General features: G+C 40.7%; 1 protein-coding gene and 1 pseudogene across 19 annotated transcripts in view; both read right to left on the minus strand.

Moving 5' to 3' along the window:
- Window positions 1-1,226: 1,226 nt before the first annotated feature.
- On the minus strand, window positions 1,227-3,942 carry LOC311013734 (protocadherin beta-18 pseudogene; annotated as a pseudogene). The gene is made up of 2 exons: window positions 1,555-3,942; window positions 1,227-1,253 (listed from the first exon to the last, which is right to left on the minus strand). The product of its transcript is annotated as a protocadherin beta-18 pseudogene (transcript).
- A 9,590-nt stretch (window positions 3,943-13,532) lies between these two features.
- Window positions 13,533-19,431, minus strand: part of LOC311013230 (protocadherin alpha-C2-like) — a gene marked incomplete at its 5' end in the record, with an annotated part of 181,695 nt that continues 175,796 nt past the window's right edge. For all 18 annotated transcript variants that reach the window (XM_084009221.1, XM_084009224.1, XM_084009223.1 and 15 more), the window contains one exon: window positions 13,533-16,672. In XM_084009221.1, coding sequence (XP_083865347.1) covers window positions 16,365-16,672 — 308 coding nt within the window. In that variant the 3' untranslated portion in view covers window positions 13,533-16,364. The remainder of the gene's footprint in view (window positions 16,673-19,431) is intronic.

Below are 19,431 nucleotides of genomic sequence, written 5' to 3' on the forward strand. Positions count from 1 at the left end.
TCTATAACTTATACTTCCCAGTGCGAAAAAAAACATCCAAAAATAGTAAATAATGAAACACTTCACAGCAGTGCACACGATACAATATATTCAGACATGTAAGCGTTTCTCCGGAAAATCTGTCGCTGATATGGAGGTGGGTGGAGTGGTGACCGCTTATTATCCGTCAACCAACAGCGACACCATGAGTCATATTATTTATCTACACTAACATATTTACTGAAATATACTTCACTTAGTCTCGAACAAATTAAAGTAACTCACATTCAACTGAAATGTGCATGTGCAGTAAAACTATAAAATACATACACCATCTATTCATTGTATTTGGCTCAGCTTTGAAAATGTAAGTGTCGTTTCCCACAGTACAACTGAGTCTTATGAGTATTTGAGATAATCTGTTTTCTTGCTTTAGATTTCTGAAAGTTGTTATACACGAGAAGTATGAGATAAAAACATGCTGCAGTTTGAGCCTCTGAAGGAGAAAGTCGGCTCAACTTTTAGTACAAGAAGGTGAAATATTATTGAAACATAAAGCTGCTGTTGAACGGCGCATTTTAAGATTATGAGCTTGGAATCACGTTAGAACAACTGAGCAACGTTTTCATTGCATAGGCGATGAATTAAATCATCATTTCTTTTCATTTAAATCCAGACAAATGGTTAAAGAACGCCAGGCGAACGCTTCAGCACCACGGACAGATCCATTGAGATTCACCAGAGCTGATGGCCCAAAGTCATTGAACGTAGTGTTAAACGTTTGGCCAGATTTCTTCGACTCTACTAACGTGATTTTTTTAACAATTTCACACAAAAAAATGGCTTATCCTTACACCTAAACAGTTTATCATCCTCCCCCTCGGCTGACTCAGAAATAGGAAGTATAACTCCAATCACTTGCTGATAAATCACAGGGAGGTACTGGGGGGAAAGTTTTACAACAATGTTAACGTTGAGACTCACGAAAACCTGCGCAAACGGCTTATTAAGAAGTCTTTAACACTTCCCCTCATAACTATATCTTGCTACCAAAATGTTCTTGTAAATAGTTTTTCCATAACGCTCAGGTTTTCTGCTGGCAAATATCAGGCGGAAGTAACTCCGTGGTAGCGAATGATTGCGTTATGCTATATAGCGAATTATATCTAATTAAAAGAATCCACACATTATAAGTGTATATAAAAAAAACATTAGAATATCAAAACGATATGAGGAAGGAATCACATTCAAAGTTTATGTTTCTGAAAGTCGACCTGAAAAGAAACGACATCTGTGTGAAAAACAATGAAAAAAATAGCAATAGAAAACACGTGAAATAGACATCTATGTGGGGTCTCTTGGTTTTGAAGGACAATGGAAAAATACGTGTAATCATTCGAACGTAATTAACGGTGACCGAGAAAACATACGTTCCATTCATTATGAAAATAAGTTAGTTTCAACTACAATACAATAACAGGGAAAACAATAAACACGTGCTGTAGCAACACATTAAAAAGACAGTGGACCAGCCAAAATGCATTGTAACAGTAAAGTGTTTTGAACAGTTCCTACCTCCACAGATGGCTCTAACTCATCGAACGGGTCTGCAAAGTCTGATGGACTTTTCCTCAGAGTCTGGTCAGCAGGCAGCGTGTTGTCATTGTAAGATGACACGAACTTAAAGTCGCTGGTTCTAGAGCCTGTTGTCAGGTAGGCGTCATAGTTGTAAGCGCTGCGTAAAGTTCCTGTTCCGTCAACATCTGCGTAATTAGGAGGGAGATAAGCGCTGGGGATGGCAACTGCTCCATCAAACAACAGTCTGGGCTTTCTCCTGCGACAAAACCTCACACCGAGGATGATGATGATGAAGGTCAGAAAAAAGGTGGACACAGACACCAGCGCGATGATCAAATAAGAGGTCAGCTTGGAGTTCTTCTCGTCGTAAGAAATATCCTTCAGTTCCGGCACCTCAGCCAAGTTATCAGAAATCAGTAAATACATGGAACAGGTGGCAGAGAGAGAGGGCTGTCCGTTATCTTTCACTGACACAATGACGTTCTGTTTCATGCTGTCAGACTCAGAAATGTCCCGCTGTGTCCTGATCTCTCCGCTGTGGAGACCGATAGTGAAAAGTCCCGGATCGGTGGATTTGACTATATGATAGGACAGCCAGGCGTTCTGTCCGGAGTCCGCGTCCACCGCTATCACTTTGGACACCAGAGAGCCTCCGTGTGCAGCTTTGGGGACCAGCTCGGTCATGAAGGAGTTGCCCTCCGGGGCGGGGTACAGTATCTGAGGAGAGTTGTCATTCACATCCGATATGAAGACACTGACGGTCACGTTGCTGCTGAGCGGAGGAGAACCGTTGTCTCTGGCCGTCACGTGGACTTTAAAACTCCTGAACTGTTCATAATCAAACGACCTCACAGCGTGGATCACCCCCGTGTCTCCGTTAACAGATAGATAGGAGGACACCGGGGCACCGTTCACCTCACCAGGTAACAGAGAATACACCACTGTACCGTTTTGTCTCCAGTCGGGGTCTCGAGCACTAACGGAACATAAAGTGGAGCCAGGTTTGTTATTCTCAGTCACATATGCGCTGTAGGACTGTTCCTCAAACACAGGTGGGTTGTCGTTGATGTCTGCTACAGATAAGTGGACAGTTTTAGAGGAGGACAGAGGTGGAGAGCCCTCGTCAGTGGCAGTGATGGTAATGTTGTAATCAGACACTAGTTCACGGTCCAGTTGTCCTGTGGTCACCAGAGAATAATAGTTTTTAATAGAAGGAACCAACTTAAAAGGGGCGTTTCCCTGAATGGAGCAGCGGACCTGTCTGTTGGTCTCCGAGTCTCTGTCCTGCACGTTAATGATGCCCACCTCTGTACCAGGTGACACGTTCTCAGGTATGGGATTGGTCAGTGATTTCAGATATATCACTGGAGCATTATCGTTCAGATCAGTAACATCTACTATAACTTTGGCGTAAGAGGTTAACCCTAAACCATCTTTAGCTTCCACTCTCATTTCAACAGAAGCTATTTCTTCGAAGTCAATCACTCCAGATACTCTTATTTCTCCATTTTTAGGATCAATGGAAAACAAATTTACGTCATCATCGGACACATGGCTTAATTCATACGTCACATCTCCATTCAGTCCTTCATCTGCGTCAGTAGCACTAACATTAATCACTAATGTATCTGGAGGAGAGTTTTCAGGCAGACTGGTTTTATAAACGGCCTGGCTGAACACTGGGGCGTTATCATTAGCATCCAGTACAGTGACGTGTATGACTACGGTACCTGATCTCTGAGGAGAGCCTCCATCTAGAGCTGTGAGGAGCAAATTAATATCCCTTTGTTTCTCTCGATCAAGTGTATTCTCCAGTACGAGTTCAACCTTGTTGCTCTCAACAGCGAGAATAAAGTTGTCGTTCTTTTGTAGGTTGTATCTTTGAACAGCATATTGTCCTATATCTGCGTCATGGGCCTCCTCGATGGAAAAACGGTTACCCTTGTCGGCTGACTCGCTTATTTCCATTTCAATCAAATTCTTTTTGAATTTTGGCGAGTTATCGTTTACATCTTGAACATGAAGACTTACACGATGAAGCTCCAAGGGATTTTCTAAAACCAGGTCCACTTTCACAACACACGAGGGTTTCTTGCCACAAAGGTTTTCTCTGTCAATTCTCTCCGACGTGATCAAATCTCCGGTACTCAGATTAATATCGCAGTGCCGTTTACGAGTCCCATCAAAATCAACACGGGCTTTCCGGGAAGATAAGGTCCTCACATCAAGACCGAGATCTTTGGCTATATTTCCAATAACAGATCCAGGTCTCATCTCTTCTGGAATAGAATAACTCAGGTCTCCATTAACGAGGCGCAGCGTCACAATAAAGGAACCAAAGCAGAAGATCGCACGGAGCGCCGAGTAGGATCCTTTGTCTCCCATTCTCGGAAAAACACGTCCGCGGCTTGTAAAAAAATGTCCAGAAATAATTCCAAAACTGATTCAGTAGAGCAACATTTTACAACGGCGCAATCGATATGAAGAGTCCTGGGATGAAGGGAATGCTCTGAGAAATTACAACCGATTTTAATGCAGTAACAGTGGGTGGAGATGTCTGTGCAACCTGTGCGTTAGCCTACAGCGGCACCATGAGTCGCTTTTCAACCTTTGCAATATTTTCCACAACTTGTAAACACGCTTCATATTATTTATTCACTAGACAGCGCAAAACTTAATATGAAACGAAATTAAACAGTAACAAAAACATTGTTTTAATGATAAAGAGAGAGATTTAGATAGAAATGTTTCAGCACCATGTCATAACGTCAACCTCTCCTTATGGCACATTATTCATACCACATCAATGTCAGTACACATGTGAAACGTTGACTTGTTGATTGATTCATGAACAAAACAATCAGAATGCATAACGTGTTTTAAAATATATGTCGATGTATTTATTAGTATGTATTATGAGGGATATGATAAAATGACACACATGTAGGTGTATCTAAAATTATACACATGTAGGTGGCTGAGTTAAAGTACTCTTGAGTAAATTATTAATTATCATACATCACTGAAAGGACAATTAAATCACTACATTATTGTGGTTGTAGTAGTACATTCAGCTAAAAGAGAAAATGTTAACATGTTGCAGTAGTTGTTTCAGTACCATGGACAGAGGCACTATAATCCATGGCATTTGTTCTCCAAAAAAAAACCATTTATTATGTTGTCATCAGTTAGGGCCCCAAGTAGACATAGAATGCCAGGTCGCACACATTCGGTTATAATAAAAAAATATATGATATGTATAATCCTCATCTCCAAACACATTTACCCTATGATGGGAAATGTGATCTGTGGCCAAAAATGTAAATAATAAACAATTATTGCAGCAAGACGGTCGGAACAACTACACGGAACTGTGAGTAAAATACAGCACTACACTGTTTCAGGAGACATTTCTCCTGGTCTTAATCCAACAATGTTAGTAATTACATTAACAATTAGTCAATAAAACTATAAAAATACAATAGACCTTAAATGCATCATGAAAGCATAAATTTCAGTCAGCAATACAATCAAACAAATGCATATCAAAGCCTACATCTGCATGAGTGTTAAAGCACCACTCCAATCCAGCATTGCATTGCTACATTGTTGGGCCATTCAAAAGAACAAAGTCTAAATCAATCTGCAGAACAAGGCAAGTCATCATTACTGTATTCCACCCATTTTTCGTCAAAACCTGCCGTCTGCATTGTAACATGTGGCCTTGCATACTACTCACAATCAATGTGGTTTTAAAAGAAGAAGTGCCGGCTCCAGGGGCCTGGTAAGCTCACGTCATTCTGACGACAACGCAGCTAACCAACAAATCCTTCATGTTGTACAAAACATGACACCTTAGTTGTCTCGCAAAACAAAATGGAGCTTCACTTACTTAGTAGTAGTTCTGAAGGACTAGCAGATTGGTCTTCAGGTGGGTCCAGCATCATCCACAAGCAAGGGTTTTCTCTCACAAAGTACAGAATCCTGAGGAAAAAATACCCCACTATCAAAATGAGTTTACTGTACTTTCTACTGATGGCATGTGCAGCTCGGGATGAATTAATCACTCAACATCGGTGAAATACGAAGGGGACATTAACTGAGGAATACAGCAATACAACATAAAGAGAACCATATGATAACACTTCAATCCAGTACCAAGTAATAATTTAATAAAAGAAATAGACCAATTTATTGAATATCATTGGTATCATTGTACAGCTACTCTGTGTGCCCCATGCTCCCCGCCCCCTCCCCGACAAGTAACGTTTTATTTTTTATTTAATTACATTTAATTAAAATGCATGAGCCAGACAGATATTGGGCCTAAACTTCACCAAAGTACATTGATATTTTATATCAGCAAAACATTTGATAACTATGATTTTTGGAAATTAACTTTTAAACTTAATTGTGGCCACAGTCATACCAACACATCAACAGTTTCCACTTACTGGACAAAGAAAACCATGACATGGGTTAAAGTTAATTTGTATTTATTAAGCAACAATTCAAACATAACATGAATACAAGAAAATGACATGATTGTTGAAATTCCAAACCAAAACGTAATGGTCTATGGTGGACACCTGTATACAAAACAATAAATACAAAGTATCAGGAAAAGGAGAACGTCCATTAAGGGTTTGATATATCTTTGAGCATAACTTCATTGTCTGTTATTGCAATGTGACATAACCTACACAACTAAGGATAAACATAGGGCATCCTCTTTGTATTATACAGTATCATATACATTGTGCTGTATATGCCAAACAGCAATTTTTTGCCCCTTATCTTCTGAGCAGATCCCTGTATTTTATTCACTCCCTCTTTTAATTCTATTGTATTGGCTACAGCGTCAGCCCATAAAGCCAGTCGCGTATAGCAAGCCAACATAAACTACACGCGCAGTGAAAATAGTCTGGCAGAATAAAATAAAACTAATGCTGCTAAATTCGGGTTGCTTTGTTGAAATACAGTAGAACAATCACTTGCACCGTATGTAGTTGGTGTGAAGCCTCACGTTAGTCTTCTGCAAGCGGCAACTTCAAAAAGGGAAATCAATGTCGGCTGGTGCGCACTTGGCCGATTCATCCAAGTCTTGAAGATTTCAACTGGACGGCAAATCCGCGTGACGCGGTGTCACGAATGCAGTTGAGATCATAGATATAGATTAATTGTTGAGATTCTCCTACTGACGTTGCTGAGCTCAGAAATTAATGGAACGATAACGATGACAGGACCTCATATGTTATTATATAAATGATATAGACAACAGACGAAACTGTTTAAATGTATGACTATAAACCACACTGTCTATTGTACACAAAAAACGTCGTCATATTTATGCTTAGTAGTATCATATGACTCTAACTATAGTTGGTATACTATACAGTATACTATATAGAAAACTATAACTATATAGTATAGTTTTCACATACTATATTCATAGCTTGGTGAAAACCACGGAGACCCCTATAGGAATATGTAACTCAGACAGGACGGTTTACCGGCGTATCTGGAAACTTTGTGAACGCCGCCGACTGGGTTTCAATGACTACAACGTAATTACATGACAATATTTAAAGTCATGCTAGCTAACGCTAACGAAGGTTACCAGCTGACTTGGTTGAGCTACTTATCTTACCCATTGGCAGTCGTAAAACCTGACTAAAACACGCCAGATAACAAATGTTCACTGCTGCTAGCTTAGTAGGCTAAAGTTAGCTAATTAGCATAACCGTCAATAAGCTAGCTGGCCGTGTTTGTTAACATTGCCTGAGTGAAGACGTTAACTTACCGATTCATTTCGACTTAAAGTCGTTGGTGCTGCAGTCCCGAACAACGAAGAAAGGTTTACGAGTGATTTCGGTTAATTTGCTGGTGTTTTACTTTAACATATTAACGATAATTGGAAGACGACAAAGAAAAGGAGGCAAACAGCCAAACAGATGAGGTACTGGCTCATTCATTTTAAGGGGACTCTTTTGTGTGACGGATCGGAACTAATTACCTCCAACACACGGAAACACTAATTTGAATATTTAAATTTCTATTTAAATTTCTATTTAAATTTCTATTTAAATTGCTATTTAAATTGCTATTTAAATTGCTATTTAAATTGCTATTTAATATATATATATATATAAATATTTTTATATATATATATATATATTTATATTTGTGTGTGTGTGTTTATTTCAGCGTGTGTTTTTGTAAGCTTAAAGACCTTCGGTTTGTTAATAAAGCTGTTTAAATCTTCTGCATTGTGCCCTGCCTTCCTTTCTTAGTTACCTCCCTGACCCTTAGGTCACATTTTGGGGGACATAACACATCGTGTATCATTTGTCATAAAAACAGAATCTGGGTTGATGTGCTGCATGGACTATCAGGGCCGCATAGAAATGTGTATATACATTTTATTGAAGGAAAAATGAAAGTCCTACAATGTACAATTAAGACAACATGCCTCCCTTTATACAATTTATGTCTTCCATTTTCATTTACTTTAACAGCCATCCCTCCCCACCACCATGAGTTTGGGTTCCTTGTGCATTATATGAGTCCAGAGTATAAAATTCCTAATTTGGAGGTACACATGTCCTGTAGCATTGTTAAAAGATGATAGGCCCATCATTGAATGTGGGGAAGCCATTTTTATATGATAAAGACATAATCAGTATAGGAGCCCAGGCATGCAAATCAGGCAGAATACTGTTTGATTTTTTGAATATCAATCACTCAAGTGGGATTTCTATGCTGGATATTGAGTTTAACAAAGATAATCACCTCTTTTCAATGGTAAGGAAGAGAGACAGGAACATCCAGTCTGCATTCCAGGCATCAATATATGTCATGGGGTTCCATTTTAGGTCTTGTCCTTTTCACAGTTACAATAAAAAGTATATTGTCTCGTCCATGTCTGAAATATTAATATCACATTTCTATTTGTGGACAAGACAAGTTATCACAGTTGCAGAATACAAAACATTATCCAAATGCTGATAAGGAGGCAGGCAGGTAATTAAACAAAAAGCATGCTTTAATGATAAAGGCTTGTATAAAAACGACAAAATTGACTAGAAACCAAACTTGGCACAGCAGGCTGAGTAACTCAAAGGGGGAAAACACCAAAGGGTTAGAACTAAAAAAAATAAGCCAGTGTGGAAGTAGAAACAGGAGGCTCAAAGGTAGTCAGCAGGAAGGAACATGGATACAGGACAGGGAAAATACACAAGCACTGGTATTAATACTGAGGGAAAAGTGAATCCAGTGAAGAGTGACTGCAGGAACCGGAGTGGCGCTGATGAGTCACACGAGATGTAGGTGTGTCCAACTGAGCCTCGAACAGGAGAGAGAGAGAGAGACAGAGAGAGAGAGAGAGAGAGAGAGAGAGAGAGAGAGAGAGAGAGAGAGAGAGAGAGAGTGGGAGGGGGGGGGGGGGGGTGTAGAAACGCCCACAAAAGCTGACAGCGTGGAGAGGCAAAGGGAGGGGGGAAACAAGCAGCAACAGCCGGGAAAACTGACAGCCGTCATAGCGGATCATGACGATTTATTTATTGAGCATTATATATAGGCTACATAAATCATACATTTTTTTAAACCTTTTAACAGAAGTGTGAAGAAGGTTTCTGCAAATCCTAAAACCAAATGAACGTTTTCGTGGATGATGGCCGCTGTCCATGGCTCCCACAAATCAATGCGTAGGCCTAAAGTTGTGAGTTTATGACACCAACTTTGTATTATCACGAACCTTTATTTTTATCCATTGTTGCAAAAATGTATTGGTAGGTTAATGTATGCCTGATTACATGATAGGCTATAGAAAATCATCTGTGACTTGAATTCAACCACCAAATTTTTTTTAAAGCAGACGTGAACTGAAATCAATCAATAATTCAGCCACACGGAACCATGATACTTAAGATTCACAATTAATAACAGTTTGAAAAGCATCAACACAATAATAAAAAGGTATGTGGTGAAATGTGCTGTGATACTTTGTCCAGGAGATGGCGCCTTTCGCTCAGCACTCCTGCGGATAGAACAAGAGCAGCAGATAGAAATGAATGAACAAGGCATCATGTAGTATTTTCATTGCTCAATTTTGTAACATGAACCTCGGTGATAACGATGGAGCATCTCACGCATACACTGAGGGAAACGTCTTAGACACGTTGCATCATGGTATTTGAAGTTTGACACCATTGTGTTACACTCTCAAAGCCACAGATTGGCACAGTAGCCTAAATGACCTCTACACTGTAACCGCAACGTATTTGAGGCTATACTGCAGGCAGAGATTATTACAGATTAATAAATACGTTTTATTTGGTGACACCTTAAACTACACAAAATGACCATTAACTATTATTAACATATTGGCTTTTTTTATTAGTCATTAAAATACACCTATTAATACCTTATTCTATATGACCATATAACTAGTTCATTAACTACAGTTTTCCCTCAATACCCTCCCAATTAGTGCTTGTTGATATAGAAGTATTATCCCACTACTATCATATTAAATATCTCTGTAAAACCACCCATCATAGCCACATTTGCACTACATATGCATTCATATTTAGGCTACCTGTGAGCCAATTACCATTCTATGCATTTATCTTGACAGGTTGAAACAAATGTACTCAATTCTCAATCTGCTGCCTGTTTGATTAACTCATTTCCACCCATGTCTCTCACACAGTCACTGTGTCTCTACATGTCGTGTGTAGTGCTGTTATTGCCACAGGCCAAATTTATAATGCACATTAATCTCCCCATCTTCATCCTAGCTGGTTCCAAGTCACACCATTTGCTTTCCTCAGCAGGAGGATGGTTTTGCTGAGTCACGGCAGCTGGCAACATCACCAGCCATCACACTCACAAACACATCCGCTCCAGTGTACCTTGAAACGGGCTGTTTTATCATGGTTTTAAAGACCCTCTCCCTCTCATTATTAAGCCATTTAAGTTATTTATATTTCACTAGTTGGACGTAATCTTTTACATTGTTCAATTCATATTGGAGAAACAATGGAAGACCTATGTCTATATTGTGTTAGAACTGGTTTGCATTTGTCTCAGTGGGGACAGTGGCACTGCACTGCTGTTCACTCTGCCACCATATGTGTATATATATATATATATATATATATATATATATATGCACTCACCGGCCACTTTATTAGGTACACCTTGCTAGTACCGGGTTGGACCCCCTTTTGCCTTCAGAACTGCCTTAATCCTTCATGACATAGATTCAACAAGGTACTGGAAACATTCCTCAGAGAGTTTGGTCCATATTGACATGATAGCATCACGCAGTTGCTGCAGATTTGTCGGCTGCACATCCATGATGCAAATCTCCTGTTCCACCACATCCCAAAGGTGCTCTATTGGATTGAGATCTGGTGACTGTGGAGGCCGTTTGAGTACAGTGAACTCATTGTCATGTTCAAGAAACCAGTCTGAGATGATTCGTGCTTTATGACATGGTGCGTTATCCTGCTGGAAGTAGCCATCAGAAGATGGGTACACTGTGGTCATAAAGGGATGGACATGGTCAGCAACAATACTCAGGTAGGCTGTGGCGTTGACAAGATGCTCAATTGGTACTAATGGGCCCAAAGTGTGCCAAGAAAATATCCCCCACACCGTTACACCACCACCACCAGCCTGAACCGTTGATACAAGGCAGGATGGATCCATGCTTTCATGTTATTGACGCTAAATTATGACCCTACCATGCGAATGTCGCAGCAGAAATCGAGACTCATCAGACCGGGCAACGTTTTTCCAATCTTCTATTGTCCAATTTTGGTGAGCCTGTGTGAATTGTAGTCTCAGTTTCCTGTTCTTAGCTGACAGGAGTGGCACCCGGTGTGGTCTTCTGCTGCTGTAGCCCATCCGCCTCAAGGTTCCACGTGTTGTGCGTTCAGAGATGCTCTTCTGCATACCTCGGTTGTAACGAGTGGTTATTTGATTTACTGGTGCCATTCTATCAGCTCGAACCAGTCTGGCCATTCTCCTGTGACCTCTGGCATCAACAAGGCATTTGCGGCCACAGAACTGCCGCTCACTGGATATTTCCTCTTTTTCGGACCATTCTCTGTAAACCCTAGAGATGGTTGAGCGTGAATATCCTAGTAAATCAGCAGTTTCTGAAATACTCAGACCAGCCCGTCTGACACCAAGAACCATGCCACGTTCAAAGTCACTTAAATCACCTTTCTTCCCCATTCTGATGCTCGGTTTGAACTGCAGCAGATCGTCTTGACCATGTCTACATGCCTAAATGCATTGAGTTGCTGCCATGTGATTGGCTGATTAGAAATTTGCGGTTAACAAGCAGTTGGACAGGTGTACCTAATAAAGTGGCCGGTGAGTATATATATATATACCGGTATATATATATTGCATATATATATTTATATATATATATATATTTACATATTCATTAGCCAGAGATTCACAGCTCTGCAGTTCAAACACTGCAGGCTACTTAACTGCATACTGAGCTCGTTTCCTTGTTTATTAATTTGTTTGTTTAACTCCAATGAACCAAAATTCAGAGACACCAGAGTACATTTTGTGAATACTCATGGGAATACATAACTGTAGCCATTTTAAATGTGTGGGTGTTAGTGGTTTTTGTTAAAATGTTGTTCTTCTGCTGCTGAAATGTCATCGAGGAGTCAGAGACACTCTTTGTGGTATTGCATCATCAAATTAGCAGCCAGAGTCTGTGCACACAGTGCTGTCTGGCATATCAAAGGACAGACCCACAAACACACCTTGACCTCACCCTGGGCATCCGACAATTTCAACCCTCCCCTGTTTGCTAAATATATAAGGCTGTTGCCATAGAGACTATTCCCCAAATAGCTGTAACCATAGAAACAATGTGGTCTGTCTCCTGGAGATAATGAAATAAAGAATGGAAGGGATGTAACATTTTCACAAGGATTTTTTCTTTTTCAACATTAACTCTTGAACCTCTCATGCCCCTCCCCTGCAGATGCAAGATGAAAGCAAAAACTGCAGCAAGGGAGTTTTCAATAATAATATATTTCAAGAGCAGCATCAGTATAATGGTGCAAGAATGCACAAACATATATTTAACACTGAGCCATGGATACGTTTTTTTTTCACAACACAAAATAGGAAATCTGTTGTAGTTCCTCGAGCTCTAATGACCCTTTAGGAAATGATTGAGCTGGCTGTCTGAGTATATGACTCAATAAAAGTATTGATTATCTATGTTGCATTCTATCTAGGCCAGCATGAATGTTGTCTCACTATGGTTCTTTTTTTCCCTACAAACTTGCCCACTGGGTTACATAAATCTACTTAGCCACTCTATTAAATTAGAAAAAGCGTCTGGAAGCTTCTATTCACAAGGGACTGTTGGCACCATCTGTGTGACCTTTCAACAAGGAGTAATCAGACTGCTGGGCAGGTCATTCTGCCTGTGTCCTCCTCAAAGTGCTTTCCAGTGCAAAGAAGGAAGTTGGAGGCGAGCATGTGCAATAGAGGAGAGCATCCTGAAGATAGTTTGTCCTTCCCCCGCTGATGCGAACAGATGTACTCTTCATCTTAGGGATTCATTCATTCCCACATGTTGGAGTGTTACATTGACCCTTTTTAAATCTCCCCAGAGATAAAAGCCTCCTCTATAAAAGTACAAGTCCGATACTGATTTCTAGTTAAGGTTTACGTTACATAAGGCTATATTTAAATTAGAAATAGTCTTATTCATTACATAGCATTAAAAAACACAGGAACTATGTACTCAAACATTAACTCATTTTAATTAAAACAAATGAAACATAAGCCATTATCTAAATTAAATCATTCTATATTTCTACTCCTTGCCAGCCACTAAATTAAAGTGCAGGGTGAAAAATGCTGCACACACACACAGACACACACAGACACACACACGCCCCAACGACAATAAATTCACATTTATTTTTTAAGAAAGAAAACTTTATTAGTGATTTATAAACAAAACACATTACCACTGTATCCATTTAGGTAAAATAAAAATAAAAAAAATCAGAAAAAAATGAAATAAATGAAATTCACTACTTCACTGTCACAGTTGATGAGCGGGTGTACAAAAAAAGGGTTTTACAACAGATCTGGGCTAGTCCATTTAGGACAGCACATTGCCACCATAGTTCACTACCATACATTGGGAAAGAATAACATCATGAATGCTCACTAAACACAAGCATACACTACAGATACCTTTTTATACACAGGAATATTTTTTTCAGTCATTTTTCTTTTTTTTTACGAGTGAAAGGGAAGTGATAGCTCATCATAGGATCATACATATTTCAGTTACAATATTACAGTGTTAGTTAGATCGTCATGTCAAAGCTGGACACAGAGTGATTTTTTTTTCTTTTTTTTTTCTTGCTTTGCTTGTTTTCAAAAGCAAAAAATATAGGTGGAAAAAGAAATACAAACTTCCGTTGAAAGGTATCACACTATAGCATTTACAAATATCTAAAGAGGTTTAGTGGATGCCATACAACATCTGTGGAGGGTGAAGATTGCAGTACATAGATGTTTGGCAGAGACGGAAGTACATACAAATATCTCCTGTGTGAGTAATGAAGAAAAATAATACAAAAGAATAAAATCATAGCCATCTATCTATTTATATATATATTTCTCTATATAGTATGTGTTTCCTTAGAGCAGTACATGCAGCAGCCACTTAATGGAGTGACGTCATAATGAGCCGCAAAACTTTGGGGACGTGGCAACAAGTTACAGGCAGGGGAGGGGAACCAACAGAAGCAGGTCTTGAGGCATGTGTGTGCCCCTTTTCCAAAGCCTCCTGAGAGAGGATTGGTGGGATATAGCTGTGGGATGGGAATCCCTGGATGCCCATATTTTTAGCAGGTTTCAATTACTAATGCAGAGAAAAGTCTACGCGACATTTACAGCGTAGGTAAAAAGCTAATATGTGACTCAAACAATCAATTTGGATGAAAACTTTCATCATGTACATGGAGGTAGAGGGCCAGCCCACGGCACCTTTCTCCTCACTTTATCTCAGTCCTCCACCCCTCTAATCTGCTTCATCCCACCTGGTCCCCTCTCATCAGTGGCTACACACAGGAAATGAACAGTGTACTGTAGTAGTCGCAAGTTAAAAGCACTGAACCATTGTGCACTTTGAGAGGCATCTGACAAAAGTTCAGGGCGTAGACCCCCGACTGAGCTTCCCAAGGCCTCATCTTCATTACTCCATGCTGTTCTCAGCACACCACAATGTTCAGAGCAGGCCATTCCCAGGTTCAATCCTGAGCAGGGGGTCAGGGCGGGGGGAAAGGGAAGGATCTGAGGGTAAATTGGGGTGGACCTGACACGCAAAAAACAATTAAAGCTATGAGGAAGAAAATTTAAAAAATGCAGGAGTATGTAATGGTGAATCTCTTTCGAGAATAAATGAATAGTTCACAAGAGGCAGTCTCAGTGGGATGGGTGACCATGGGGAAAAAGGCAGTTGGGGGAGGAGAGGATGGCTCGTGGCAGCTTGGGGGCAAATACAAGCAAGTGAGCATTTGTAAACTCAAGGTATCAGGTAAGGATTGGTTGCTACCAAACATTCAAAGCAGAAAGCCATAGGCTTCCGCTGCGGCAAGGGGAGAAGAGAAGGTGTTATCAAAATCTCAAGACTCTCCTCATATTCTGTAAGGTTTCATCAGAGTCCACTGACTGAAAGCAGAGTCACAAGCCAGCTCAGCTGGACTCCCCCCTCTGTGATCCTCAGGAGAACGGGAGGGATCCTCCCATCGCTCCGTCTTTTCCGGTGCTCTCTGCATTCCTCAGTTGGGGTTCTGGTGGGAGATGAAGCTCTGTGTCCTCCAAATGCAGTGAGCAAATGCAAAGTGGTTGCAAAGGATGCTGCTTCCATCCTGAGAGAGTTGATGTACACATGCGCACCACATATAGGTGACTGTGCAGGGCAAAAAGCTTGCAGTGTCTAGTTTGAAGCACATTTCTTTGATTTCCGTTGAATTTTCTTTCATTTTTAATTCTCTGCCTCTCTCTACATCTCAAGTGCTTCCCATGTCTATTTTGTCATGGCAAGTGTATGTATTTGTGTTTGCATGTTTTGAATGTGTGAGCATGCGTATGTGTGCATGTGGTTTCATTGAGATCTCAGGAAACAACGTTGGTAATTATCAGAGAAATCTGCAGCAGTGTCATGTAAGCCTTAGTTTCCGTGACTCTCTCCTGTGCTATTTACAAGTAGTATGTGTCCAGCTCCAGATGGTATGCATCTGGCTCAATCTTCTTTGTCATTCTTCTTTTCCTTGGCTGGCACAGAGCTTTTTGTTGTTCTTGAAGAAAGCATTTGTCTTCTCTCAGAGAGAATGGTTTATCAGTTGGGGAGGGGATAAGACAGAGGTGCCAACGTGCCCAGTGGGTTAAAGGAGAAAAGAATTGGAGATGTGGGCAAAGTTTGGTAATTTCTTATTGGGAAAGATTACTGATTGAGTTGACTCGGGGTGTATAGGCACATAGGGGCATGGAGCAAAATCAATCATTTTATTGTTTATCAAGGCAAGATCATTAATTTTCCTCAGGACTGAAGATAAAATAAATGTTGGTAAGGCCAGGTTCTTTCAAATATTATCAGTGAAAATAGGTAATAAAATGAAATTGAAAAATCTAAAATAGTTTGTAATATACTTTTTGCCCAGTGGACTTTGGTTGGTACCTCTGTTTTAACAACACCCTTTTCTTCCTTGCTATTTTCACTTTCTGCTCCTCTACTCATCTCCATCATCCTTCCCCTTATCCTTCTTGTCTTTCTTCTCCTTCTTCTTCTTCTTCTTCTTCTTGGCCTCTTCTTTCTTTCCGAAGGTGATGAAGTCGCTCTTGTCGTCCTCTCCTCCCTGGTTCTGTCTGATGGATATTATGGCAGGTGAGCCGGGGATGATGAAGGCTTCAGGGGGGACCTCGCCCGGTTTCAGATGCTGTGGGGGTGCACCAGGACCGCCGGGGCCGTAGCGAAAGTGCCAGCTGTTGCTGTCTACGCCAGCACCCATTGGGGGGGACACCTCTCCACCTTCAGCATCTGAAAGAAAAACAAAGACATAGACAATGGGTTATTATTTGCTATGTATTTGCTTCAATCATGGTTATCGATGTGGTCATAAAAATCACCAAACGGTATGATTTTCATAGACTCATACACAAAAATGATTTTGCACCCTGTGGTGGTACCCTTCTCAGATAAATTCACTCACCGAACCGCACCTTTTGAGCTCACCAAATGTGATTGAAGTCCCCATGCACTTTGATATAAAGAAATCAGGCCTAATGTGTCAAAACTACTGGGTTTACTAATATCCACAGCAGCCACTGTAATGATGTAATCAGTCAATGAGTGGCATTCCTTAAGGGAACAGCCATGACATACTATAAAAAATGGGAAGTAGTGGAACTTAATGGGAGGTTTCCAGGAAGAAACTGCAAAGTGGGCTATGAATCAAAGGCTCCCTCCTGGCCAAAGCTAACATCTGTGGCACTGTTGGATGAAACATAAACCATCATTATTTTAAAGGCTGAGAAAGTTAATGCAGTATTTTAGTGGAATTTACCTGATTTATTTTGCAAGAAAAGCAACAAAATGTATATGAAATAAGCGTCGGTATTCAGAAACGGGCAGGTGAAACGTCACACTCGAACTTCACTTTATGGATGTGTCATTATAATGGTGTCTAAGTGCAGTATATAACCAAACTAAGCACCGTCTACCAGCAAAATACCCCATCACTTTGGTTAGTTCCTCACAGCAATGACCTACTTGCCACATATTCCCTTTATTTCTCTCACTCCTTTTTCTGAGTTCTTTCCAAAGGGGGGAATTACTGAGCAGGGCTCCATCCAACCAGAAGGAATGGTGTCTGGAAGAAGAAGCCTGACCTCATGCAGTACCCAGGGCAGAGAATACCATCTTTCAATCTTCTCTACTTAACTTTTACCCAACAACAAAATACACATTCTATGTTAGGATTCGTCTTTCTTCATACTGCACCTTACAAAAAAATGAAATCTCATCCTGAATATAGTTGGACAGAATGCAAACGTAGTTCTGACTAAACTAAGAATTGACTGGGACTACTGTACTGCAAGAATTGCATGGGTCATGCATTTGATTTGTGAAAGTTGCACAGAGAAGATGGTATTTGCAGTATTTGACCAAAACACTGAGAAGATTAGGACAGGACAGGCTAGATCCAGTCACTGCTTCCTCCATATGAAGACGGGGAAACAGCAAGAGTCTTAACCCAGTTAATAAATCCTCATTTGACTCCCTAAGCAGAAACATGACGCTGATTCTATAATCATAATATAAAGGGAGTCAGAAATAGATAAAAGGAGCACAAAAAACAAATGCAGAATAATGGAAGGCCAGCAAAGTCCACTCTGTTGCCTTGAAGAAATGACCTGCCTAAGTCAATGTGGGACCTTGATGAGACACCAGTGCCCCCATGCAAAGTTGCATTCACAAACAAAACAAACATCCTGAAGAGTGATGAGTCATGCATTAGAGCAGACAGATGGAATAGGATAAGGCAAGGCAGGGCAGGGCAACTCTTGAAAGGGTCAATGTCTTATGCTGCTTTTCCAAAAGGCAAATCATGGGACATACTGCAGTCCAGCTGTGTTAAACACTGGTGCATCTGAAAAGGTCATATCATAATAGCCGATGCTGCTTTGGGATGTATCTTTTGTATTATTTAAATGTCTAACAACGTGTAAATTCGATGCTACAGACAACATTGACGAGGATTTGACCTGTGATGCCAGCTGAACATCCATTCCCTCTATATTTAGCTGTCTCCTCATACCGTACTGTGTCTTTTCTCGCTCTTCCCTGCTTCTCCTCGTTCACAATGGTAACACACTCACCTCGCCCAACACTGATCTCCCTACAGCCATTGCTTCAATCTGATTTGTCGATGGCTGTTGCAGAGCAAAAATTCCTCTCCTTTCTCCCCCCGTTCCTCCTGCACAGCCTCCCTCCGTCTCTTTTCCTTGCCACCCTCTCTCTCTATCGCTCATTTCTCCTGACCTTTCAACTAATCTTGCGTGATAAGTCAGCTAGCCAACACCCATCACTCCGAGTTATTGACGAGTCTTAATCACGCCTATCAATGTTTAAGTTAATGTTAATGTAAGCGGGTATTCACAGCTCATCACAGGCACATTAGAGACGGGGTCGAGTTATTTTCTTCATATTTTCCCCCAGCTGTATGACTGTCTCTATATTTCTGCAAATTGCAAAATGTCAAACCCTTTTATATTTGAAATGCTAGACCAACACAAGTCACTGTTATCAATAAGTTGGCATCACAGACTGTAATTCTCTCCATATCTTCCCTTGAGTGTGACGGCAGAATCCCTGCGTGTGAATGTCCCATCGCTCCCCTGTTGCCGCCCAAGGTTTTCACAGCCGCTTAAATCACCCAAGCTCCATTTTGCCACGTCTACTTTATTCATCTCCTTGTCTCACCCTACCATCGGCCAGTTGGGCATAAGCGCAGCAGAGCGCAGTGCAGTGTTACATAACTAGCTGAGGAGGAGGAGGAGGAGGAGGAGGAAGGAGAGGGGCCAGGAAGAGCAGGGATGCAGATATGAAACATGATGCTCTCCACCAAAACGGAGGGCGGGAGGAGGAGGAAAAAAAGGATTAAAAGATCCTGAAGGTGCAATTGTTTTTTTTTCTTTCCCCACACTGCAGTGTGAGAGAAATCTGTGACTGTTACGTTAACAAGAAGTCAGCCGGGACCACACCCTTCTTCAAGATAGTGCCTGTGTTTGTGAGTG

This window comes from Eutrigla gurnardus (genome assembly GCF_963514095.1).
Source record: "Eutrigla gurnardus genome assembly, chromosome: 5".
Taxonomy (NCBI): Eukaryota; Metazoa; Chordata; class Actinopteri; order Perciformes; family Triglidae; genus Eutrigla; species Eutrigla gurnardus.